Source organism: Oncorhynchus masou, chromosome 12 (genome assembly GCF_036934945.1).
Source record: "Oncorhynchus masou masou isolate Uvic2021 chromosome 12, UVic_Omas_1.1, whole genome shotgun sequence".
Classification (NCBI taxonomy): Eukaryota; Metazoa; Chordata; class Actinopteri; order Salmoniformes; family Salmonidae; genus Oncorhynchus; species Oncorhynchus masou.
This window is the reverse complement of record NC_088223.1, coordinates 53,783,905-53,810,816: the sequence shown is the minus strand read 5'-3', so window position 1 is coordinate 53,810,816 and position 26,912 is coordinate 53,783,905. Positions and strand designations below refer to the sequence as shown.

The following is a 26,912-nucleotide window of genomic DNA, read 5'->3' as shown; positions in this document are numbered from 1 at the left end:
CAAATCGAATGCACATGCTCAGACTGCGGGGTCATACATTGCATGCTACGAACAAAGTGAATGTCTTTGCTAGCTACGGATGATAAACTCGAATTGATCTACATATAGAAGTGATATTATCCAGTATTATTGAACATACGTCTTCGTGTTAAGTGTGTGTTCGGTTCCTGATTATGTCAACAGCCGACGATTCACGTTACCAGAACGGTACGATGAGGGTTAGTTAGCTAACGCGTTAGCTAGCTGTTGTGGCTTAACTAACTGACGTTCGCTAACAACCCTGTTAACAGCAATGTTCTTCCTTGTCAGCTAAAGTTGTTTTCGTAATAATAAATGTAATACGGCAGTAACTATCAATTGATACGTAGGTAGCTAACGTTAACTAGCTACATAGATAAGTTAGCCAGCTAACGTTAGGGGTTATCCGCAGAAAGCAGCTAGATACTGTAGCTAGCTAGCCAGCTATTTGTGGTTTATAAGTTAATTAGCATTTTTTTTATTTTATTACACTGGACCCATGGCTCGCATGCTGATACTCACTCTGGCAGCATATATATCTGGCTAGCTAAAATGCACACCTCTTGTGTGACAGAAGTAACGTTCGGTAACTAGTTAGCTAGCCAACAGCAACGTTGAGTAATTCCATAGCTAGCTAGCTAACTACATCGTAACGTGGCTGAACGTATGGCGTAGTAAAAGAGTGCATTAGCTACGCTTCTGCCAAACATGCATGATAACAGACGACGATGACTAAATATGAGCCATTAGCAGGCTAATTCCCGTGACCTTGTTGAAGTACTTATTCTGTGAAAGCAAAAACACATTTTTGTGACTTTGTCCATCAGATCACGATGACAGAGTTGGAGGACAAACGTTTCGCAACCGCAAAGGCAGGGGTCCTTTTAGGGCCCATATGTATAGTGACCAGGGGCCAGGAGCACCAGGGACAAGAACAAGATATCGTGGTGGCCAAAAAGGTAGTGGCGGCCAGGGACCCAGAGCGAGATTTGACGATGAGGATGGAGATGTGGCAATGACAGACAGCAACTCCCAAGATGGGTCCTCCCAACACAGATTGTGGGTTTGTCATGCAAATTAGGTGGAATATTTAATTTAAAATGTTTATAGGTTTTATCATGGAAGTTATCCTTTTAACCCTCTCATGGTTTTACCTTGCCAGTAACCCTTACGGAAGGCCGAATCGCCGTGGTGATGACCGCTTTGATCGTGGCCGCAGAGGTGGAGGAGGTCACAGGGGTCGTGGTAATAACAGAGGGGATGGAGGTGGAGATGGCCGCAATACCTGGTTCAAGATATTTGTGAGTCAACATTGTGAATGAATTGGGTGGCTTTACTGATCTACTAAGCTGTCATCGATTGGATTGTAATTAACCAATGCTAATTTGTGACTCTTACAGGTCCCCTATGGAAAGAAATATGACAAAGACTGGCTCATAACAGCTCTGCAGAGTATCTGCTCTATACCCTTCACCCCAGTACATGTAAGTGACCACTGCCTAATGGCTCTTTTGCGTGGTCAAGTTAGTCCATAAATAGTTTAATTCCCATGTCCCTTGAAATTGTTTCATTTGATTGTTTTTAATATAACCTAAACTACGTTCTTTCTACACCTCTGTTTTACCAAGTACCAAGTAGAGGGCAACCGAGCACAGTTCTATATTGACGATTCCATCACTGCGAATGCCTTGTTAAAGGTATCTCGGAAGATCACAGACAAAGAAGGCTACAAGGTACAAATTTTTTTTCCCTTCCACAAGATCTCTGCCAGTTTTATCAATTAGTGTTAAGTGGAACATTTTGGCAGACTGGGAACCTGACATGACAACTCATTATGTCATCAGGATTTTTAAATTAAAGGCCCAGTGCAGTCAATTGTATTTTTTCTGTGTTTTATGTAGGGCTGACTCCCAATTAATCGACTTGTTGATTGTTTGATATTTAGGCCATTAGTGGACCACGATTGTGTTAGTTTTTTTCCCTTCCACAAGATCTCTGCCAGTTTTATCAATTAGTGTTAAGTGGAACATTTTGGCAGACTGGGAACCTGACATGACAACTCATTATGTCATCAGGATTTTTAAATTAAAGGCCCAGTGCAGTCAATTGTATGTTTTGTCTATGTGTTTTATGTATGTATGGCTATGACTCCAATTAATCGTACTTGTTGATTGTTTGATATTTTTTATGTATGTATGTATGTATGTTGGATATATAGCCATATCCAATACCAGGTGTATCATTATAACAAGCAGGGAGCAGGTTTCGAACCCTCAACACTCTAGCCCGAAGTCCAGCATGCTATCGACTGTGCCCAAATGTATTCATTGGGGTTGGGGCCGATTGTGGCTAAAAACACTATCAATTGGAATCTTTAACATGGAAAGGGGAAAAAGTATTATTATTTGTTTTTCACAAGCATAGCAGGATGGACTATTAGCTGAACAATAGACTATTCAACCTTTACTAACGAATTGTCTAATAGCCGAGCTAGGTGTGAACCGCCCCTCCTCCCCAACTTGGAACAAATCATTTTCAGGACTATCTAGAAAAAGCAGCAGAGATGCGCAATAGGTTTCTAAGAAGAGGTTACTCTCCACAATGTGTGGAAGAAGCTCTTAATTTGGGATTGGGGAAAACACGAGATGAACTACTACAAAAAAGACCCGCTGAAGAACCCTCTGTAATGTTCACAACTACATATACTTTGAACTCGCAAAAAGTGGGAGATGCAGTCAAGAAACACTGGCATGTTTTATTTGCGTGATAAATTGGTCCGTGCCAACAGCCAGCCACAAAAGAAAATCAGCCAGAATGTTTTTGGATTTTCACCCTCCAGACATTATTTACTAGAGGTCTTAATGATGAAATGCATATGTATGTTGTTGTAAATTTGAACATGAATTATGATGTTTTTCTTACACTGTACCCAAGGATTTATGAAATCTTGCTTGGTAGGTCGATGTCCCCATTGTGGTTTTACAGACGTGTTTAATACGTTTTATGTACACACTTGATTTGAATATTTTTGAAATGCATATTGTTATATTTGGTAGCACTTATTTGTTTAACTTCGCCTCCAACCCCTTTCGATGTGGGTGTGGCTAGGTCTACATAACAGTGCTCATTAAAAAAAACTCACAAAAGCTGACGGAGGCTGTGAGGACAATATGTAAAGCTTATTAAAGATCAGTGATACGATCAAGAGCAGTTTGCGGGTTCCTTCCTCTTTTTCCTCATCTTATCTGGCTGTTGCACCTGCAAAAAAAGATAGCTCAGATGTGCGGGTTCCTTTTGAATTTTGAATTTGGCTTTACAAACAACAAGAGGGCTTAATTGGAGTTTAAGTCTGCACGTTCAAACTAAAACAAGTGTAACTAAAAAGAAAGCGCACATTTTGTAATTCCCAAACTCTAAAAGTAATTGGAAAGGTAGATACAAATGATGTGTGACATTGTGGTTACAATAAAGAATGTAGCCCATCATACAAATGTTTCCTATTAGCAGGACAATATACTTTTTATAGCCTGGCTACTGTTGTGAAAATCCCTCAACTTGCAATGTATCTGATGCTTAAGTACTCTATAAAGTGTTACATTTCTAACTCAAAACAGCAGTACAGTATTTCTTCAACATCTTTATGCTTTCGAAAATAAAATAACGAGAAAAAAGGATGTTCAAATGCGGATGTTTATTTTCTCTTAATCTCCATTTGGGTATTGGTTAGACAAGAATGAGAAAATTAGGGTGCAGAAATGTTATGCTCTTAGTGCAAACTTTATGTAACTAGGCAAGTCATTTATGAACACATTTTTATTTACGATGACAGCCTACTCCTTCCTCGTCAATAGCCCAGTACTGTACTGCCGACCGTCATTTTCCGCTCCAGCAAGTACCCGTCAAAAGTTTAGACACACCTACTCATTCCAGGAGTTTTCAATATTTTTACTATTTTCTACATTGTAGAATAATAGTGAAGACATCACAACTATGGAATCAGTACAAGGACAGCCTACTCCTTTCTCCCCAACGGGGATTTGAACCCTGGTCTCCTGTGTTACCAACATTCTGTAGTACAGACATGGCCTGCTCTCCCTTATGTAAGGAATTAGACAATTTCCCATGTTTACTACAGTATGTATTGTAGACTGCACAGTAGCCTAATAAACACATTTTGTTAATAACATAATGATGATAAATACTCTTTCAAAATGCAGTTGTACAGCTCCATATTTTCCATTCCATCCTAACAGAAACCCTGAGTGTTTCTATTTTCATGGAATAGAAACACCATAATATTATTCAAATTAATTAAGCAAGTACCAGTCAAGTTTGGACACCTACTCATTCCAAGAATTTCTTTATTTTTACTATTTTCTACATTGTAGAATAATAGTGAAGACATCACAACTATGAAATAACACACAGAATCAGTTAAGAACAAATTCCTATTTACAAAGACAGCCGGCTCCTTCCTTCCCAACGGGGATTTGAACCCCGGTCTCCCGCGTGCCCTGCATTATGTTGTACAGACATGGCCTGCTCTCCCTTATGTAAGGAATTAGGGACTTTCCCATGTTTTCTATAATACGTATTGTTGACTGCACAGTAGCCTAATAAACAAATAAACACATTTCCTTAATAAAATAATGATAAATACTTTCAAAATGCAGGTGTTGATTTAGTTATGGATCCATAATGAATTACTATGCGAATAAATATCACTGATTTACAGAAATATTGGAAAAAAGTTGTCTAATGAAGGCAAACAATTTAGAATCCTCCAATCCTGTAGCCTACTCCAAACAGTCATGTTGTACATCACCATATTTTCCATTCCACCCTGAGAGTTTTGTTTTTCTCTCACCATAATATTAATCAAATTGATCCAAAGTTATTAAAATCAATCCCATATACTATGTTATTAGAAAAAAAGGTTTTAAATTCTCTGGTTATGCCAATACGGAATGCCCTCTGGTGGTCAAACTAGCAATAACTTGCAGTAACAGGAAAAATGGCTGATAATTAAATGACGTGCTGCGGAAGCACACAAGGTGTGCCGCAGTATGACGCAACTTTTAAAGGAGGAACCACTGTATACTACACTTGTGAGAATCAAGTTTTGGTTTATTTCATTTACAAGTTTTGTCAATTTAGTCATTGTCTGAAAACCATAACTGGCATGCAGACCGGTAGAAATAGTAAGATGAATTGGCATTCAACATGAGAAAGGTTGCCGACTCCTCACGTAGCTTATTGCTGTCAACTTCAGGAGCGTAATAGCAGAATCTGAGTGAGGAGAAAACCTGACCCAATTATTTTTTTTGTTCCCTTTTTTTCCCTGGTTATCTAGATCTCTGGCACCCTCTTGTTTCATCAAACCGCGAGCTCGATACATATAGTTGATTTTACTAAAACACAGGGTGTGTGTGTATATGGAGAAATACACGTACATGTTCTTATTTTTTTGGCCAAAAGAACAGAACTTTCTGTTTTAGTCAAGGACTGACCTAGTTTTATATCATATTGTACAAAAACATCTGATGAAACTAACACTGTAAAAGTGAGATTTAAAAAATGTAGAAATAAATAAAAAATCTTATTTCCTGATTGCTGGACTACACAGGACCTACTAATCAGCAGATTTGTATGGGTGGGAGTTTCGGCTTTGCACGGTGACATCACCATGCGGTAAATTTTGTTTTTTAGAACAATAACAAAGACATCCAAATAACGGCTAGTTTTCAGTTTTCCTCTCAACTCATACCACAGCCAGGCAGACCTAGCAAAAGTATTTATTGAGAAATAGTTTTTCGCTCAAAGGCTATTTTTGCCCATTTTAATGGAGATTATTACAGTACGGTACTTAATTGTTACCCAGAAATGATTTGATATTGATATAAAAACAGCTGAGGCCAGGTTAATGGTTTGAGGATGGCAAATCAGTAAGGATAGGACCATCATTAGGATCTTGAGAAGGGGTCAAGCAGTGGTTAATGATTAGGGCTTCCAATTGGAATTCAAGGAGAACCATTTCCCCTCGGGGATACTCATTAGAAGACATGCCATTCACTCCTCCAACTTCCATCTTTCCAGGTGACTGTACTGATGAATCCCTGTCCTCCACCCTCCTTTCTTCAGTCTGAACTAAAGCCAGCTGATCTGGAGCACCTAAAGGTAAGACAAGGAGACCCGCTGTTAATGAATAGGAGATGGAGTGATGGGTTTTAATAAAGTATATTATTATGCATGGAGATGTATGGGCTGAATGTCTATTAAAACCCTTTTCCCCTCATTAGCAATGCATGGCTAAACGCTTTGATGGCTCTCAACAAGCCCTGGACTTGAACAACATCCGGATAGACCCAGGTAAGCACACGGCAAGAGCAGTTAGTCACATCAAATATTTTTCACTGTACATTTACATTATATGACATGGATTTTGGTAGTGCCATCTAACAGTCCTACGCTTCCCTGATTTTCACAGACCTGGTTTCCCAGAACATTGATGTGACATTGAACAGAAAGAACTCTATGCACGCTGTTATTAAGATAATTGAGGAGAACATTCCAGAGGTATGGATGTGGCCCTTACTTGTAGCTGAATAATATGTATGCCTTCCTTTCCACTGATCCCTACTTGTTTCCTTCCATAGCTTGTTTGTCTGAACATCAGCAACAACAAGCTGTTTAGGCTGGATGACCTGTCAGAGCTGGTCAACAAGGCTCCAAACTTGAAGACACTCAATCTTTCTCATAATGAGGTGAGGAGACCGGGTCTGGTTGAGGCACAATGGGTTGTTACTCAAACACGGATCTTTACTGGGATTGCACAAAGTTCTGTTGCTTTTCAGTTATCCACATAATTTAGTAAATTGACTACTCTTGGGGACTAGGAGTTCTCTCTCTCAGGTCTTTAGAGTATGAATTAGGCTACTGGCTGTTTGATTAGATTTCATTGTCCCTACCATTCCAGATAAAGACAGAGCGTGAGCTGGATAGGATCAAGGGTCTTAAGCTGGTGGAGCTATGGCTGGAGAGGAATCCCCTTTGCGACTATTTCAAGGACCAGGCATCATACATAAGGTCAGTCTGTGCTCAGGATGGGTGGGTGGGTAATAGTAAGACGTTGACAGTGTGTTGTGAGGTGTATGGGGGGGGGGGTAGTTTAGCTCACTCTGTATTTCAGGGGGGAACTTGAATGTATTCAGAAAATTCCCGTGCTGCGGGAAATGACATGTTATTTATGGATTATATGATTCAGGAAGGACATGTTGGGTGTGGTACTACTGAATAGTAACGCGCCGCTCAAATTTGAAAGAACCGGAGTGGCTTAGTGAACACCATCCTATCAGAGAGCCTCTCACTGAGCCTTCCCACTTTACTACAATAACATATGTGGTGAAGAAGTTAAGATTTCAGATCTGTTCTTAGACAATGTTTTGCTTTATGTTGGAATCCTACAAATACCCTACTCAATGCTTGTGGGGAAGCACCAGAATTCAAATGTAATGCCACCTTTATGATTCTTTTAATTTAAGGTCCATGCATGCCACACCTGCCAAAGTTTTGACATGATCAAAACATTAACCTCTTCACGCCATATACCTCAACATTAACCAGCTTAACACATGGTGTATTTGAGGATAATGGCTACATCTATCACTTTAATTATTCTCCACCCCTCCCCCCTTCTAGATGCAGGTTCAACTGTCTGAGTGCTCTGTGTCTGTCTCGCTCTACCTTTCAAACTCTGCAGCTCATCTTTACCTTCCATCTTTTTCTGCAGTGGAGATGGCCCTGTGCCCCCTACAGACACCTCTGTATAAAAGTTTTACATAAAGAAAGGATATCCATATCATTTAAATGTCGAGAAGTATTCGCTCGAGCACACACACACACACTTATCTTGGATAATACTGACCACAGCATTTTGACCCGTAGTAGTCATTGAGACCCATACTTTGGGAGGAGCTTGGATTAAGAAAATTTCATTGCGGAAAGGAATTCCTTAAATATTCATATGGGAAACATGGGAAACATGGTATTTACTATCTGCTTGTGCTACATGCTGATTGGGCTGATGGTACCTCCTTCCGTCCTCCCCTATAACGGGTCCTGAAATGTGGCCAGTGAAGAGGGCTGGTTAGCCAATGACGGGTAAGATCCCACCTTTGATACCGGGACAACCTAAGACAGGCACAGCCGTGCATCTGGCCACATCGTACGCACGCACGTACATGCAGTATATGCTAAGCAAAGAAGACATTGAAGTGAAGAAGAAAACGAAGGTGAAGATTTGCTCTACAGGCCTGGGGTTGGAGAGGGAGAGAGGTTTCCACAAAGCCAAGCAGAGTCCCCAAATACAAGCTTTCTCATAATTCCCTTAAATCTAACATGCCTTTACTTCAAGGCTTGTTTGTTTTTCGCAGGTTGGTGGACACGTCCTCAGAATGTAACAGCCAGAGAGGAGGAGAGGCTTTGAAAATGAGGGACACAAAGATGCATTTATTGAGAGACCCTCAATCAGTGGGATTTCAATATAGGAAGTTGATTTCCTTTTAAGGATATGACTCTTAAAGTTTCTGTGGGCATAAAGACATGCAGTCATGTCAATGTTCACTGATCAAGTCCTCAGATATCGCTCTCAACATGTTTCCCTAAAAATATCAAACAAAAACACCTTTGCTTGAAAGACTTATTTATTTTTAACCACCCCCAGAATGTTAAAGTTGAAGTGGGGTCCAAAATGTAATTTATAATTTATTCTGGTACAAAATGCGTTGTGTGAGATGCAGTATCATTCTTACGTCAATCAATGCTAGCAACAAAGAGCTACTTCCAATAGTGCTCTGTCTGTAGTGGTGCTCAGGGCCCAACTTTCATGTTCCCTATCACTCTGTTTATCTTTTCAATTCTATTTGTGTGTATTTTCTTCATCTGAAGGGGATGCTGTGTATGGCCTCCTCAACTTACTCGTTTTCTACTTCTAGTGACATTGCATCATCTATCAAAGCTTTTCGTGAACTCTCCTTTGCTGTTTTGGTTTGTTACGGCGACTCTGTCTTGATCTATGTTACCATAAGTCTAGCGCTTCCCTCCATCCCCCTCTGTTCTACATATTGCTATGGCTTTGTTGAAATACACTGATGGCAAGTGTGTAGTTGCTTTCTACATGAAATGGCAGGGTGTAACTTTAACCAGCCTTTATGTAACGGATTAACCCCTCATAACCCTGCTTCATGGAATTCAGTCATCTCCAACAGTCTCTATCATCACCTCTACATCTCATCCCTGCAGTCTTTAGATTCCATTTCACTATCTCTTGGTTCTATGACGTGTGTATCGGACAGCTCAAACATGCAACACCTAGTTTTACCACGGTACCACCCTTGTGGACTCTACCAATCACATTGGCCACATCACACGTCTGAATTACCAGTCCACTCCCCTATGCGTGTGAAAAGCACTGATCTTTCTCTTGTTGGTATGAGCGCTCACAACCAACGTTCACACCCCTACCCCTACCACCCCTTCCAAGACAGCGTGTGTCAGTGTGTTTCGGCGTGTAGGGGGACGGTGAGTATCACAAAGGGGTGAGTACATTGCCACAGGAAAGAGGGCCGGGGTGGGTGGCGAAATCGGGACTGTCGCCGTAGATTTATTTGACATTTGATTCATCTGTATTATCTGTATCCCTGTTCATATTAGTACATGAGGATGTGTAACATTAAGTACCTCTTCACTGATATGCAGAGCTGAATAGTTCATGATCAGGCATGGGTGTGGTCTATCCTGAACAATCACATGTGAAGTTCAAACCACCCTGATAATGACAAATCAAGTCCGTTGGTCTTTGGCCAAATTCCTCCCCTAATTTTTGTTAATTGTCTGGACGGGGATTATATCAACATTTGGGCAGCTATTAGAGAGTATTATCCATGGATGAGGCTGTGAGTGCATGAGCAAATGTGTGTGTGTGTGTGTGTGGTTAAATGGTATTCAGGGGGATGACTCCGAGTCTCTTATATTTGGTCAGCAGCACTAACTCCCGTCTCTTGTATCTTCTGTGTTTTTGTGAATGTCGGACAGCACGGTGAGAGAGAGGTTCCCCAGGCTTCTCAAACTGGTAAGGATTCTAAATTCATCCTTTTCCGTTTTTGATATTATTATAATTGTATTTGTGAAACATTTTCAACTCTTTAATGAGTTATTTTAGTTCTCTCCTTGACTTCTCTCTGTCTCTCACTAGGATGGTCAGGATCTCCCCCCTCCTATAGTCTTTGATGTGGAGGTGACTCCTGCTGCCCTTCCACCCTGCAAGGTAATGTATACAGCCAATTGTTTATCATTCGGGGCTGTGCATGTAATCACCTTTGTCAAAATAGGAGATTTTTCTTTACTTTACAATTTCTTTATTTTTGACTGCTGTCACAGGCCAGCTACTTCTGCTCAGAAGAGATCAAGACTCCCATCCTCGCCTTCCTACAACAGTGAGTTTGCACTTAGCTCTTTATATGTGTAACAGGGAAAGACGATGGAATCCACAGATAGATTATTACTGTACACACTAAGCCTGAACCCAAAACACTGACTCGCAACAACGTATATTATTGTTATAAATGGTTAGAACAAAAGGGGAGAATGATTTGATATAATTTGTATTATTCTTTAAACGACAAATTTATCTGCAATAGGTAGAACATCTATCTGTACCGATTGGAAATGTAAGTTGTATGTTTCTTCTGATATAACTGATATAAAATAAACCCCCTTTTTTATTTTTTTAGATACTACAGTGTGTATGACTCCGGGGACAGACAACCTTTGTTAGATGCCTACCATGATGGAGCGACCTTCTCCTTAAGCATGTTCATCACCATGCAGAACCCATCCAGGTACCCCCTCGGCTAGTTGTTAATGTCTCCAGCAGCATAAACAGTGTATTATAAACGCGCTCAGCAGCACTTATTTGTCACCTGTTTCTAACATAGTCAGTCACTGTCTCTAGGTGCAGTCTCGGAGATTACCATAAAGACACTCGGAACCTGAAAAAGCTCAAAGATCCCTGTGAGTCTCTTCTGATTCTCTAGTTCAAAGTTTTGAGAAGTAATGGTTGATGTCATTGTCATCTCTTTCAGTGCAAATTTAGTCTCTGACTAAAGTAAACCTCTTGTGAAAGTCACTCATATACACAAAGTAAAAGACTACATTGAGAGTAACATCTTTGTTCTTAAATAAATGCTCTTGCCCTCTGTTCTTTCAGCCACACGATTCCGCTTACTGAAGCACACCCGTCTGAATGTGGTGGCTTTCCTAAACGAACTGCCCAAAACGCACCATGACACCGCATCGCTAAATGTGGACGTCAACACCTTCACCGTGAGTAGAATTCACTTCGAACCATCAACTCGCATGCATGACCATCCTTGATTTCATAGCTTCAATCTTTTCTCTCTCTCCACTTTAACAGAACACGTTACTGTCGTTCACAGTCACTGGAGTGTTCAAAGAAGGTATGCTTTTTTTTACTTTTCAAACTTATTTGCTTTTCAAACTGTTTCCCACATTTTCATTAGCAAAAAAAAGTCATTAACCATGTCTCTTTTCTCTCTCTCACTCTAGTTGAAGGTAAATCCCGAGACTCTGTCAGAGCTTTTTCTCGGGTGTTCATCACAGTGCCGGCTGGAGGGACAAGGTAGGCCTAGACATTTGTACCACACCACAAGCATAGAGATGGTTCCTCAATATACTATGTTAACAAAAGTATGTGGACACCCCTTCAAATTAGTGGATTAGACTATTTCAGCCACACTCGTTGCTGACAGGTATATAAAATCGAGCACACAACCATGCAATCGCTATAGACAAACATTGGCAGTAGACTGGCCTTCATCGTGGCACCATCACAAGATGCCATCTTTCCAACAAGTCGGTTCGAATTTCTGTCCTGCTAGAGCTGCCCCGGTCAAGTGTAAGTGCTGTTATTGTGAAGTGGAAACGTCTCGGAGCAACAACAGCTCAGCCGCAAAGTGGTAGGCCGCACAAGCTTACAGAACGGGACCGCCGAGTGCTGAAGCGCTTTGTCCTCGGTTGCAACACTCACTAGAGTGCCAACCTGCATCTGGAAGCAACATCAGCACAGGAAATGTTTGTCGGGCAGCCGCACACAGGCCTAAGATCACAATGCCAAGCATTGACTGGAGTGGTGTAAAGCTCGCTGCCATTGGACTCTAGAGCAGTGGAAACTCGTTCTGTGGCGTAATGAATCACGCTTCACCATCTGGCAGTCCGACGGATTAATCTGGGTTTCGGCAAAGGCCAGGAGAACGCTACCATAATGCCAACTGTTAAGTTTGGTGGAGGAGGAATAATGGATTGGGGTTGTTTTTCATGGTTTGGGCTAGGCCCCTTTGATTCTGTTCTTCCACCATTGTGGCAACCGTTTAGGGAAGACCATTCCGGTTTCTGCATGCCAATGCCCCTGTGCACAAAGTGAGTTTCATACAGAAGTGGTTTGTCGGTGTGGAAGAACTTAACTAGCCTGCACAGAGCCCTGACCTCAACCCCATCGAACACCTTTGGGATGAAATGGAACGCCGATTGCGAGCCAAGCCTAATCGCCCAACATCAGTGCCCGACATCACGAATGTTCTTGTGGCTGAATAGAAGCAAGTCACCGCAGCAATGTTCCAACATCTAGTGGGAAACCTTCACAGAAGAGTGGAGGCTGTTATAGCAGTATTAATGCTCATGATTTTGGAATGAGATGTTTGACGAGCAGGTGTCCACATACTTTTAGTCATGTAGTGTATTGACAACTCTGCTAGATGTCTTGACTGTAACTCTGTATAATAAAAGATAATGGAAATGTGTAATGTATTTTCTTGTATGTCTTTGTTTCAACAGTCTTTGCATAGTAAACGACGAGCTTTTTGTTCGTAATGCTACAACTGAGGAGATCCGGCGGGCCTTTGTTGCACCCGCCCCCACACCATCCAGCAGCCCTGTCCCCACCCTCTCAGCTCCCCAGCAAGAGATGCTTTCTGCCTTCTCCCTAAAGTCCGGCATGAACCTGGAATGGTCCCAGAAGTGAGTGGCACACAGTTAACTTGCATTAGATTTTACAGAGTGGCTGCGGATCTGACTTTTCTGGACCCTCTTCCCGACAGCTAAAGGCCCTGAAGCGTCTGCGCATGATTCTCTACTTACGCAGTCTGTGCTCTAGAGAACGTATGCTATGCTACAGTTTTACGCCATTTGCTGTAAAGGTTGCTCACTGTACATAATTCGAAACACACCGTTCAAGTTCTAAAGCATCTCCCCTTGAAACTGATTGAGATCAGATGCTGCATGGACGTTACCTCTAATATGCATCATTCACAATTGACAGTGGGACCGTGTGTGTAAAGTAGATCTAAAGAAACATGCAGAATGTGATTAGGATCTTCAGTTCTGGTGAAAAGAGATCCGGGGGGGGGTGGACAGATACTAAAACCAGTAGATAGTGGTAGCGCTCATGTCATCCACTTGTTCCTATGGAAAACTCCCGATTTTAAGCATTTGAATTGACGCGTGCCATGTTTCTGAATGGTACCAATAACAAAAAATCACGTTGAAAGTGGCCGTAACTAGCAAAGGGTCATGGTCGACGTAGTCGTTTTTATACTGCCCGAGTCAACCTGGGTCTGTTTCAGCACAAACTTATTTTAGAGCCAAAAACATTTTGGGAGGGCTTATTGTAATTTACATGGGCACACCAGGACTTTTGCCACCGCTAGGTTGCAACACAGTAGCGCATAAGCTTCAGACAGGACACTGGGTGCCTTCTCTCTATGGATCTGCAGCCATGGCCTAGATTCTAAGTGGGCTCAAGTAGTGACAAACACTGCTTCGTATGATGATGGGTTTTAACTTACTTGATCAATGTATTTCAGATGCCTGCAGGACAATGAGTGGGATTTCAACAGAGCAGGGCAGGTCTTCACAGACCTTAAGGTAAATGCTTGATCCTAGTATATTGAATGGAGCAATGTGTGTTGCTTTCGTTTGAATGTCTCTTAATGTTTTGTACCCTTAAGCTTCATACTGAACTTCTGTTTCTCCTCAGGCTCATGGAAAGATCCCAGATGTCGCTTTCATAAAGTGAATAGGAATGATTGTGGAGCTTTTTAAATTGTCACTTATTCCCTTTTGATTCTTATTCCCCTCCTGGATTACTAGATAACAAGCATTTCATTGTCATTATAATTAAAAGTGAACGTATTCATGTCTGCTTGTAGTCATTTTGCATTGTTGATTGCACAAACCTTAAGGATTCAAATTAACTGCTATGCCCTTTAAAGCATATTTAAACCTCTAGGATTAGTTAATTTTACATGTTGAATTTGGCAATTAGTGAATCTCCAGTACCATCAAGTCGGACTGCCATGCCATCATCCAGAAAGTCCCCAAGCAGGTGGAAAAAAACTTGAACATCTTTGCAGTCTACATGTTTTGCTTTAATCACAGTTTATGAACCAGACAATGTCTGTCCATTAAACCACATCTATCTTCACAGGCATGTGACAAGGGTCAGGTAAAGTAGTATGACAGCGCATTGTAACTTAAGGTTAGACTTCTGCTGTCTGATTGGAGTGAGCTAGTCCCAACAGGCCTACACCAGCTCAGAGAGCATATTAGAGGCTAGGCTGCATGTCAGACCAGTACCGTCAGGCTCCACATTGATATTCTTCACAACGCCATCTTCCACCAACATAGCGTACCTTAGAGACATAAGGAATATGAAGTACTTTATTGGGGTTGATTATGCTTTTTGCAGTGTGAAATCCAAATGTTGAGACTAAACAGAAGTGTTAACTGTGACCCACTCTACAGTCTGTTGCAGCAAGTTAACAATGATATAGGGGAAAAGACCTCACCTCTGGGAGCGCTTGTTTCCAAGCACAGCAACAATCTGATCGTTGTCTAGCAACAGGTCCACTGCCTGTAAATAAAATGGGGGTTACATTCGGTGTACATAGTGTACACTAATAAAATCAAGGCTTTGAAGACGTATCTGACCTTAGTGAATGCGCCAGTAGGATCAGCCAGCATTCGCACCTGCAAAAGACGGGCCGTAGACACCACACACGAAAGTATAAATTGGGTACACTAGCTGTATGTATGATTAAACTACGAACGGTATATTCATTTCATGCTTGCATACATGTTTTATATCCACTCCTGTGCAGATTAGGGCCGGGATTCAATCCGAAACCAAGCCGTAGCGTTCATAGCAATGAATTAAAAGGTCATTTCCAATTGAACCGACGTCTGCAGCTTTTACCTTGAATGCAATCTTCGCAAATGTAATATTGCCTTTGAAAGTTGGATTGATTCCCGGCCTAACACGAGATGCAACATGTTCAAGAACATGCCTAGACTGAAAGATCAATATACAGTACCAGTCAAAGGTTTGGACACACCTATTCAGTAAAAATAAAGAACCTGGAATATGTTCTACATTGTGATAAACATCAAAATATTTGCCTTGACAGCTTGGCATTCTCTCAACCAGCTTCATGGGGTAGTCACCTGGAATGCCTTGATAAGTTAATTTGTGGAATTTTGTTAATTTGAGCCAATCAGTTGTGACATGGTAGGGGTGGTATACAGAAGATGGTCCTATTTGGTTAAAGGTCAAGTCCATATAATGGCAACACTTCAACTAAGCAAAGATAAGAGTCAACCCGGACAATTTCGAAAAACTTCCAAGTGCAGTCACAAAAACCGTCTAGCACTATGAAACTGGCTCTCATGAGGACCGCCACAGGAAAGGAAGACCCAGAGTTACCTCTGCTGCTGAAGATAAGTTCATTAGAGTTACCAGCCTCAGAAATTGCAGCCCAAATTACTGCTTCAGAGTTCAACTAACAGACAAACTGTTTAGAGGAGACATGAAATCAGGCCTTCATGGGTGAATTACTGCAAAGAAACCACTACTAAAGTATACCAATAAGAAGACTTGCTTGAACCAAAAAAACATGAGCAATGAACATTAGACCAGTGGAAATCTGTCCTTTGGTGTAAGGAGTCCAAATTTGAGATTTTTGGTTCCAACCACCGTGTCTTTGTGAGATGCGGAGATAATCCGTTCACCTACTCTGCATGTGTGGTTCCCACTGTGAAGCATGGAGGCGGTGCTGTGCTGGTGACCCTGTCATGATTTATTTAGAATTCAAGGCACACTTAACCAGCATGGCTACCACAGCATTCTGCAGCGATACACCATCCCATCTAGTTTGCGCTTAGTGGGACTATCATTTGGTTTTCAACAGGACAATGACCCAAAACACATCTCCAGGCCGTGTAAGGGCTATTTGACCAAGGAGAGTGAGTGCTGCATCAGGTAACCTGGCCTCCACAATCTCCTGACCTCAACCCAATTGAGATGGTTTGGACTGCATAGTGAAGGAAAAGCAACCAACAAGTGCTCAGCATATGTGCAAAGCTGTCATCAAGGCAAAGGATGTCTACTTTGAAGAATCAAAAAAATATTTTGATTTGTTTAACTTTTTTTAGTTACTACATGATTTCATAGTTGTGATGTCTTCTATTAATCGACAATGTAGAAAATATTCCAAATAAAAACCCTTGAATGATTAGGTGTGTCAAAACTTTTGACTGGTACTATAATTTAACCAGTTCTAGGCTTGTTGTAATAATGTCTCTGGGAAAGAAGATATTTCCAATGAATGTTCGAGGCAATCTGAGGTTAAAACATCAAAGCCGTACACCCCACCACCGTTTTTGGTAAACTGCTGAGGGATGGGGCTTGGGAAATGTAACCATTCAAATTCCTAGACAGCTATGGATGCAAGGCCATCTATGAGCTCAAATTTATAGTTTTAATCAAGTTTTTAGCCTAGAGTGTTTGTTTACAATTACATTGTTTATAAACAATGGAGTAAGAAAAGGTTATGGGGTTCTGATAGTATAGGACAGTATAAATAAGCTCATGAGGCATTTGTAATTTATATTCAAATCACTGGGTACATATAATTCAATTAAAAGTCTAAAAATGTATGTAGCAACTGCAGATTGATTACTTAGGACAAAGACTTGCAACCAGATGACTAAGGTTTCCTGTACCAAGTAGAGTGCTGGAGACCAGAATAACAGAAGGGAGATATTCAGCCCAGGACTGAATAATGCACTATATAGACTACAAGAACAGACAATTCAAAAGGCTGAAGGTCAAGTTATCAGCTTGTTAATTTCAAACAGCATTCTGCACCTTGCCGCCTGCTCCATGCTCCTTCCCCCAGGCAGCCATAACGAATGCGTCGTTAATGGAGATGCAGGCGACCTCCTGCACACCCTTGCTCTTCAACGCTGCTGCCTGCTCCACAAACCCTGGAAGGTGAGTCTGAGGGATAAGAGCAAGAAAGGACTTGCGGTGAAACAGTGGTTTCAGATGATGCATGCAGAACGTACATAGTGAACAAACTTTTAAAAAATAATAAAGAGGAATGCACATCCAGGTAAATTCATTGAAATGAGGATGATCTGAAAGGAGGTTACCTTGGAGCACCCAGGCGTGAAAGCTCCTGGCACAGCAAAGAGAACTCCCTTCTTCCCCTTGAAGAGTTGGTCCATCGACACCTTATTGCCTGGCTCATTCTCATGAACCTCCACTGCCGGAAGTTTTTCTCCAACCTAGTGAGTGTGAAGCATTCAGTCAAACACTTGATGGTCAATCAAGTTATACATTAAAAATCTTATTCTGTTCTGCAACCCCCATTCCATTAGTCACAGATATTGAATTTGGAACTTGACTCTGTATAGCAACATTTGAATAATATATTGGCCCTGCAGGGAGTGGTTATGGACATTTTGCCACCACAATGGCCTTGAAAAGTTACTACTGGAGCATCGTGACTTTGCTGAATGTGTAGAGCCAAAAGCAGAGTCCTCTCCGGGGCACTCACTAACAGCAGCTGGCTCAGTCATGCACAGTGTTGGTATGTCTACCACTGACTCAGCTATATTACCACAAATAAAAATGACATGTTGGGAAAAATCTAAGGACAGGGGTCTAAAGTGGTAAGTAGAAAAGCTGATTTCGTGCCATATGCCTTTATATATCAGATCTGATTCCCTACAAATGATGTGGTAACCGTTTCCAAACCTGCCCCATCCGGTTATCTAATCTTGCACCTATAAAAAAAAGGTAGACTGAGTATGTTTACATTCACACTAATAGTTAAAATATTAAACTGAAGGCTGAGTATGGCATTAGTCATTAGTTATCTAAATCGGTGTAAAGTCAAAATCAAAGTAAGCATACACCGATAAAAACATCTGGTTTTCTGAGCAATCTTTCAAATGATTAGGACAATGAAAACACTATTAATCTGAGTTCCCGCGGGGGATTTGATGCGCGTATGTCCCAGCCATCCGCTGATGCTCGGTTTACACCGTGACACAGAGTCTTAAACATAAAACACACCGACCGCCACTGCGCAAAATAGTATGCAGCATCATCTGGATATGTATGCAACATTCACCTTCTGCTACCATTTCTGTCAAGCCGTCTACGCATACAGTTTGACGCATACGTTCGATAAAGCCAACGTATGCACCACACTGAACACACTGCAACTGCCTCTCGTTAGAGAAAGCATTTATTTTGGGAGATTGACAAATATGACCCTTCATTCAAGCTAGCTTGTGCTGCAGAGCAGCTAGCTAAAAGCTAGGCTGAAGATACCATTGTAGCTAGCGACCTCCACCTAATAATGATCAAAAACAAACGCCATTACCATCACAATAAACTTAAACGGGAGGCAACAGTTATATAATATAATTAGCTTAACAGCCAACGTGTATTTTAACATTACTATTAAAATAGTACTCACTTATAGGAATGGGTCATTGTTTCCAAGTTGCTAGCTATCCCATAAAACCCATCACCGAAAACCACATATTTTCATCTTCTTCTGAACTTTGGTAACTTCCGGTTCTTCGACGGACTCTGGCTGGACTGAAGATGCAAAATTTGAACAATTTCAAAGTATGCAACATCATCCGTCTCGCAATGGAGCATTCAACCGCAAAGGGGCGTTGTGTTTACACTCCGTTGTGGACGTCATCATTGAAATGCATGACATCCAGTGCAACGGAACGCTTAGTAGTAATGTGAAGGAGGCTTACCAGATGCATATGCGTTTTGTTTTGCCAGATGTCTAGCCCGCATTTTGCATACTTGACGAGCATGTGCTTCGCTTTTCAACTAGCTAGTTGGGGTCTGTATTTCTGTTTGTACCCCCACACATTAAAGCAACGCACGAGTTGAAAACATTGAATGCATGAGGTACACAGAACACACCCCAGCCTAATGCGGTCCCCCCAACGCAGCTTTGCGGACTGCTCCATTGACAATGAATGACTTCCACTGACACGCAGAGTTCGATGCATCTGGTGGACATAAGGCATGAAGCCTCATTCTGTGTACTGCTTGTGTTCAATATTTTCAACAAGTCATGTGTTGCCTTCACCGTGGCACAAACGGAAGTACACACAGACTCCAACTTGCTAGCTTCAAAGATTATAGATATACTGACAAGACACTTAACAATGGGAGTAGTTGTCCACAAAGCGTCATGGCAGACTGTACAGCATCACGCCTATCCCTTGTTTGGATTGGTGGATACATCTCATTACTGTAATCATTTTTTGAATATTCGATGAGGGTTGTTGACATCAACCGCCTGTAATTCAACGGAGAAGATGCCATGCTACTTGTCTCATTATGAATATGCATTGCCATCGAGGCAACTCCTATAAATTGTTTTTTTTTTTCAAAGTTGCCAAGATGTCACGTGTCCTACTTATATAAGTACACTTAACTTAAGCATTATCGAATAGACTTTCAAATAAATCTCATGTAGCAAATAAGCAATAAATGTTTGTTTTTTAAACCAAACTGACACTCATTGACCTCCATACAAAAACTCCTTGCTTGGTGGGCGAAATGGAAAAAAAACGCTACCTGCTGAAGAGAAATAGATTTTCCGCCGAGTTGGGCCGCACTCTTCCGCTTTGCTAGCTAGTTGAAAAGCGAAGCGCATGTGCGTCAAGTACGGTTAAATGCGGGCTCGACATCTGTAAAAACAAAACGCATGCATCTAGTGGGTATTATGCTCAAGTGAAGTGAGTTAGGAAAGTATATGCATTTTATATAAAGTGTATGTGAAAACGATATGTCCGAACTCAAAGTCAAATAGACTTCGCAAAAATAACATGGTCACTGTGTACTATAACTTTTATTTGGCTTGTCGATTTTCTGAATGTATTAAACCGTCTCATCAGGTAACTTTAGCCCTATTTCAGATGTGTCATGTAAACATGATTATTAAGGAAAATGTATTCTTGCAAAGCATGTCAAACGTTTTAGTCAGATTATAGTTCGTTTGCGTGTGCATGTAACCGTGCTCACTGATTGAATGCACCAGTCGATCATGCTTTACCCATCCATCATCAATCAGGGCACTAAGGCCATCGAGTAAAGTTAGATAATGCGGCTTGAGCATGGGGGATGTTTGCATCATGGACAACAAGGATAATAAATAGAAGAATCACGTGTTTAATTAAAAAAACAACTGAATCGAGTTTGCAGTCAAGGTCATGAAGGAGCGTTATTTTTAGATCAAACATTTTTCTGACGGCATTTCTTACCTTGATAGGCATGTTGGCAATGAGTGTGGTGTGTAACGGTCTGAAGCACTGGACCGCACGGGTCCCTTTGAGGAATGCTGAGCTGGAAATCATTGGCCTATGTTGAGACGAGCCCCTTTAACGTTGTTCGAGTGGTAGCAGAGGACAGACTAGCTGGCTGCCGCAAATTCAGCGTGGCTGTCACAAAAATTGGCTTACAAATGTTACCACAGATAGAACAATGAGGCAGATATTCACCGGATGTATAAATGTGAATCATCCGCTTGGCGTTTCTACTCACTACCAAATATGGTAGTAGAGGAAGCCCAGTGGCCGGCAGGGGGAGAATGTGGAAGAAGATGGCCGATATTCTGCAAATGTTCTCATCGATGAAATATTGATCGATGAAATTGATTTTCTTTTCCCAAAACGACAATTCTGTTATTAACAGAGTGCACCGAGTTTTGTAGACTTTTCCCTTTGTCAACGTTTTAAGTAGTCGTTCCCTAACGGGATGTCACTAGAACGGGCCAATAGGATCTCGCTAACTCTTGCTTGGCTCTGCCAAACTCATAGATTGTTCTGCCCACTATGACTCATTTGTTCCCGTTGGAAACGACAGGCTGTGGTCGATCTTGGTTTAGTTATAAAAAAATCTTCGATATTACCTCAGGTTTAACTCGAGCGTCTGTCTGGTTGCAAGGAATTTACAAAAAGCTTCCGCCTCTCCACCTGGCAGGAACCTGACACTACCTTTTCAACCGCTATGAACTGTTTTACCCATTTAACTATTTTTATTTCATGAAATTGAAACAAGCACATAAATACTACACTAAACCTTACATTACATATGAATTACTTAACACATTGAGAAATTATATTTATAGGATCATTACAAATTATACCGATTCTGATGGGTTGGGTTAAATGCGTTCAGTTGGACAACTGACGAGCTATCCCTCTTTCCATTATACCTTTATAAAATGCAGAACTAAATGTCATTAATGCACTGCAAAGGGGAAGCAAAAGATGTTGCACTTCTTCCAGCGTTCCAATGAGAGGACAGTCTCAGCAGGGTCCTCTCTGATCCAACCAATCAAACCCGAGAGACTTAACCATTGCACATATTTCGGTTTCATTGGTGTTAGTGAAAATGTCAGAATAATAGTAGAGTGAATTATTTATTTCAGCTTTTATTTCTTTCATCACATTCCCAGTGGGTCAGAAATTTACATACACTCAATTAGTATTTGGTAGCATTGCCTTTAAATTGTTTAACTTTAACGGGTAGCCTTCCACAAGCTTCCCACAATAAATTGGGTGAATTTTGGCCCATTCCTTCTGACAGAGCTGGTGTAACTGATTCAGGTTTGTAGGCCTCCTTGCTCGCACACATTTTTTTCAGTTCTGCCCACAAATGTTCTATGGTATTGAGGTCAGGGCTTTGTGATGTCCACTCCAATACCTTGACGTTGTTGTCCTTCAGCCATCCAACCTCTTCACAACAGTATCTCGGACCTGCCTGGTGTGTTCCTTGTTCTTCATGATGCTCTCTGCGCTTTTAACGGACCTCTGAGACTATCACAGTGCAGGTGCATTTATACGGAGACTTGATTACACACAGGTGGATTGTATTTATCATCATTAGTCATTTAGGTCAACATTGGATCATTCAGAGATCCTCACTGAACTGCTGGAGAGAGTTTGCTGCACTGAATGTTAAGGGGCTGAATAATTTTGCACGCCCAATTTTTTAGTTTTTGATTTGTTAAAAAAGTTTGAAATATCCAATAAATGTCGTTCCACTTCATGATTGTGTCCCACTTGTTGTTGATTCTTCACAAAAAAAATACAGTTTTATATCTTTATGTTTGAAGCCTGAAATGTGGCAAAAGGTCGCAAAGTTCAAGGGGGCCGAATACTTTCGCAAGGCACTGTACCTGGCATTAGTCATCTCTATGTATATACTGTATTCTATGGTATCTTAGTCACTTAATGTTTACATATCTTGCCTTACTCATCTCGTATGTACAGTGGGGCAAAAAGGTATTTAGTCAGCCACCAATTGTGCAAGTTCTCCCACTTGGTAATCAAGTCTACTACTGTTGTGTCGTCTCACTTACTTACTTACTGACTTTATTGTCCCCATGGGGATTTGTTTTTGCAGTGTCATGTACACGTTTACAGTGGTGTTTAAATACAAAACAAAATTGACAATACAACTTTATTAACCGTTACATACCAATAAAACATTTGTAACTACTCCCCTTTGGCCTTACTGAGTTTATAGGAACATTAGCCCAAGCTATTTAGGAGGGATATCACATCTTGCACAAATGATTGTCTAGTTCTGTTTTTCCTGCTGAGGGGTGCCCTATACTTGCGCCCAAAGGGGAGTAGTTCAATGTCCGGGTACAGGGGGTGGCTTGGGTCTAAAACTTGATGATTGAGTTGGAAGCGTGCTTGGCCACACAGTCATGAGTGAACAGGGACTACAGGAGGGGGCTGAGCAAACACCCTTGTGGGGCCCCAGTGTTGAGGATCAGCGGAGTGGAGGTGATGTTTCCTACCTTCACCACCTGGGGCGGCACGTCAGGAAGTTCAGGACCCAGTTGCACAGGGCGGGGTTCAGACCCAGGGCCTAATGATGAGTTTGGAGGGTACTATGGTGTTGAATGCTGAGCTATAGTCAATAAACAGCATTCTTACATAGGTATTCCTCTTGTCCAGATGGGACAGGGCAGTGTGCAGAGTGATGGTGATTGCATCATCTGTGGATCTATTGGGGCGGAAAGCAAATTGAAGTGGGTCTATGGCGGCAGGTAAGATAGAGGTGATATGATCCTTGACTAGTCTCTCAAAGCACTTCATGATGACAGAGGTGAGTGCTACGGGGCGATAGTCATTAAGTTCAATTACCTTTGCCTTCATGGGTACAGGTGGCCTTCTTGAAGCATGTGGGGACAGCAGACTGGGACAGGGAGAGATTGAATGTGCCCGTAAACACACCAGCCATCTGGTCTGCGCATGCTCTGAAGACGCGGCTGGGATGCCGTCTGGACCGGCAGCCTTGCGAGGGTTAACACATTTAAATGTTTTACTCATGTCAGCCACGGAGAAGGAGAGCCCACAGTCCTTGGTAGCGGGCCACGTCCGTGGCACTGTGTTATCCTCAAAGCGAGCAAAGAATGTGGTTAACTTGTCCGGAAGCAAGATGTCGGCCTCTGCGACGTGGCTGGTTTTCCTTTTGTAGTCTGTGATTGTCTGTAGTCGACGCCACATACGTCTCGTGTCTGAGGTGTTGAATTGCGACTCCAGTTTATCTCTATAATGACGTTTAGCTTGTTAGCTTGCGAAGTGAATAACTACACTGTTTATATTCGGCCATATTCCCAGTCACCTTGCCATGAGGTTAAATGAGGTGGTTCGCGCTTTCAGTTTCGCGCGAATGCTACTGTGGTTAGGGTAGGTTTTCACAGTGGGAACTACATCTCCAATACACTTCCTTATAAACTCAGTCACGGTATCCGTGTATGCATCTAGATTATTTTCGCAAGCTACCCGAACATATCCCAGTCCACGTGATCAAAATAATCCTGAATTGTGGATTCCGATTGGTCAGACCAGCGTTGAATAGTCCTTAGCACGGGTACTTCCTGTTTGAGTTTCTGCCTATATGAAGGGAGGAGCAAGATGGAGTCGTGGTCAGATTTGACGATGGGAGGGTGGGGGAGGGCCTTGTAAGCATTCCGGAAATATAAATATCAATGGTTGAGAGTCTTAGCAGCGCAGGTAGTACAGTCAATATGTTGATAGAACTTCAGCAGCCTAGTCCTCAAATTTGCTTGGTTAAAATCCCAGCCACAATTAATGCAGCCTCAGGATATGCGGTTTCCAGTTTGCATAAAGTCCAGTGAAGTTTTTTGAGGGCCGTCGTGGTATCGGCTTGAGGAGTGATGTAAACGGCCGTGGCAATGACGGAGGAGAATTCTCTTGGGATCTTGGGAGATCACATTTGATTGTGAGGTATTCTAAGTCGGGTGAACAAAAGGACTTGAGTTCCTGTATGTTCCTAGAATTACACCATGAGTCTTTAATCATGAAACACACCCCTCCGTCCTTCTGCTTCCCGGAAAGATATTTATTACAGTCTGCATGATATATTGGTGAAACAAAGTATGTTACAGGCCCCAATGTCTCTCTGGAAAGAAATCCTTGCTCTGAGCTCATAAACGTTGTTATCCAAATTGAACATTAGCAAGTAATATACTCGGAAGCGGTGGGTGGTGTGCCCGCCTCCAAAGTCGAACCAGCTGGCCACATCGTGTGCCTCTCCTCGACCGGTGATGTTTTGGGTTGGCCTCTGGAATAAGTTCAATTGCTCTGGGGAGAGCGAACAAAGGATCTGCTCCAGGGAAATCATATTCTTGGTTGTAATGCTGGTAGTTCTGGTGAGTTACCGCTGCTCTAATATCCATATAGATAGATACTGTTCACCATGCTTAAAATTGATTAAATACTTTTTTTCCCTCATCAAACGACACACAATACTCCATAATGACAAAGCAAAAACAAGTTTTTGGAAATTATTGACATAAGTAATCAGACTCTTTGCTATGAGACTCAAAATTGAGGTCAGGTGCATCCTGTTTCCATTGATCATCCTTGAGATGTCTCTACAACTTGATTGTAGTCCACTTGTGGTAAATTCAATTGATGGGACATGATTTGAAAAAGCACACACCTGTCTATATAAGGTCCCACAGTTGACCGTGCATGTTAGAGCAAAAAAAAGCCATGTTGAAGGAATTGTCCGTAGAGCTCCGAGACAGGGTTGTGTCGAGGCACAGATCCGGGGAAGGGTACCAAAACATTTCTGCAGCATTTAAGGTCCCCAAGAACACAGTGGCCTCCATCATTTTAGAATGGAAGATGTTTGGAACCAACAACACCCTTCCTAGTGCTGGTTGCCCAGCCAAACTGAGCAATCAGGGGAAAAGGAGCTTGGTCAGGGAGGTGACCAAAACCCGATGGTCCCTCTGACAGAGCTCAAGAGTTCTTCTGTGTAGATGCGAGAACCTTCCAGAAGGACAACCATCTCTGCAGCACTCCGCCAATCAGGCCTTTATGGTAGAGTGGCCAGACAGAAGCCACTCCTCAGTAAAAGGCACATGACAGCCGCTTGGAGTTTGCCTAAAGGCAACTAAAGGACTCTTAGCTCATGAGAAACAAAATTCTCTGGTCTGCTGAAACGAAGATTGAACTCCTTGGCCTGAATGCCAAGCGTCACATCTGGAGGAAACCTGCTACAATCCCTACGGTGAAGCATGGTGGTGGCAGCATCATGCTGTGGGGATATTTGTCAGCGGAAGGGACTGGGAGACTAGTCAGGTTTGATGACAAGATGAACGGAGCAAAGTACAGAGAGCTCCTCGATGAAAACCTGCTCCAGAGCGCTCAGGACCTCAGACTGGGGCGAAGGTTGACCTTCCAACAGGAATACAACCTTAAGCAAACAGCCAAGACAATGCAGGAGTGGCTTCGGGAAAAGTCTCTGAATGTCCTTGATTGGCCCAGCCAGAGCATGGACTTGAGCTTGAACAAACATCTCTGGAGAGACCTGAAAATAGCTGTGAATGACGCTCCCCATCCAACCTGACAGAGCTTGAGAGGATCTGCAGAGAAGAATGGGAGAAACTCTCCAAATACAGGTGTTCCAAGGTTGTAGCGTCATACCTAGGAAGACTTGAGGCTGTAATCACTGCCAAAGGTGCTTCAACAAAGTACTGAGTAAAGGGGATGAATAATTATTTAAGTTTTTTTATTTTGAAGACATTTGCAAACATTTCTAAAAACAGTTTTTGTCTGTGTCATTATGGGTTATTGTGTGTAGGCTGATGAGAAAAAAACTACATTCAATCAATTTTAGAATGAGGCTGTAAAGTAACATTTGGAAAAAGTGAAGGGATCTGAACAGTTTCCAAATGTGTCTTCGGAAAGTATTCATACCCCTTGACTTATTCCACATTTTATTGTGTTACAGCCTTATACTAGAATTGATTAAATTACTAAAAAATCCTCATCAATCTACACAAAATACCTCATAATGACAAAGTGAAAACAGGTTTTTGGAAATTTTGGTTAATTTATCAAATAAAATAAAACTGAATTACCTTATTTACATAAGTATTCAG

The 26,912-nt window shown here is 41.8% G+C and overlaps 2 protein-coding genes across 3 annotated transcripts; one reads left to right on the top strand and one right to left on the bottom strand.

The window, feature by feature from the left end:
- LOC135550412 (nuclear RNA export factor 1-like) lies at positions 1-14,291 on the top strand. The gene is made up of 21 exons (XM_064981192.1): positions 1-207; positions 846-1,077; positions 1,181-1,319; positions 1,419-1,502; positions 1,647-1,751; positions 6,115-6,195; positions 6,318-6,387; positions 6,506-6,594; positions 6,675-6,782; positions 6,995-7,104; positions 10,111-10,147; positions 10,271-10,342; positions 10,456-10,511; positions 10,809-10,916; positions 11,030-11,088; positions 11,285-11,400; positions 11,492-11,534; positions 11,644-11,716; positions 12,928-13,110; positions 13,956-14,016; positions 14,129-14,291. The coding sequence occupies exons 1-21, from the start codon at positions 174-176 to the stop codon at positions 14,165-14,167; spliced, it is 1,899 nt and encodes a 632-aa protein (XP_064837264.1). The 5' UTR covers positions 1-173; the 3' UTR covers positions 14,168-14,291.
- Positions 14,292-14,497: 206 nt separating this feature from the next.
- LOC135550413 (peroxiredoxin-5, mitochondrial-like) lies at positions 14,498-20,953 on the bottom strand. Of its 2 annotated transcripts, XM_064981193.1 has the most exons (6): positions 20,740-20,951; positions 17,584-17,718; positions 17,297-17,428; positions 15,082-15,120; positions 14,940-15,004; positions 14,498-14,783 (listed from the first exon to the last, which is right to left on the bottom strand). In XM_064981193.1, exons 1-6 carry the CDS (start codon positions 20,830-20,832, stop codon positions 14,675-14,677), a joined length of 573 nt encoding a protein of 190 aa, XP_064837265.1. In that variant the 5' UTR covers positions 20,833-20,951; the 3' UTR covers positions 14,498-14,674. The 2 variants fall into 2 exon arrangements, with proteins under 2 accessions (XP_064837265.1, XP_064837266.1); XM_064981194.1 differs by lacking the exon at positions 15,082-15,120 and having other exon boundaries at positions 20,740-20,953.
- Between the last annotated feature and the right edge of the window lie 5,959 nt (positions 20,954-26,912).

Bases quoted from the DNA above. Each gene is read 5' to 3' on its own strand.
- LOC135550412 (XM_064981192.1), top strand. From the start codon at position 174: ATGTCAACAGCCGACGATTCACGTTACCAGAACG. The intron at 208-845 runs GTACGATGAGGG...TTTGTCCATCAG, and splicing joins CGATTCACGTTACCAGAACG to ATCACGATGACAGAGTTGGA. The intron at 10,512-10,808 runs GTGAGTTTGCAC...TTATTTTTTTAG, and splicing joins ATCCTCGCCTTCCTACAACA to ATACTACAGTGTGTATGACT.
- LOC135550413 (XM_064981193.1), bottom strand. From the start codon at position 20,832: ATGATTTCCAGCTCAGCATTCCTCAAAGGGACCCGTGCGGTCCAGTGC. The intron at 15,005-15,081 runs GTCAGATACGTC...TTTTATTTACAG, and splicing joins CTACTGGCGCATTCACTAAG to GCAGTGGACCTGTTGCTAGA. The intron at 14,784-14,939 runs GTGAGGTCTTTT...TATGTCTCTAAG, and splicing joins GGAAACAAGCGCTCCCAGAG to GTACGCTATGTTGGTGGAAG.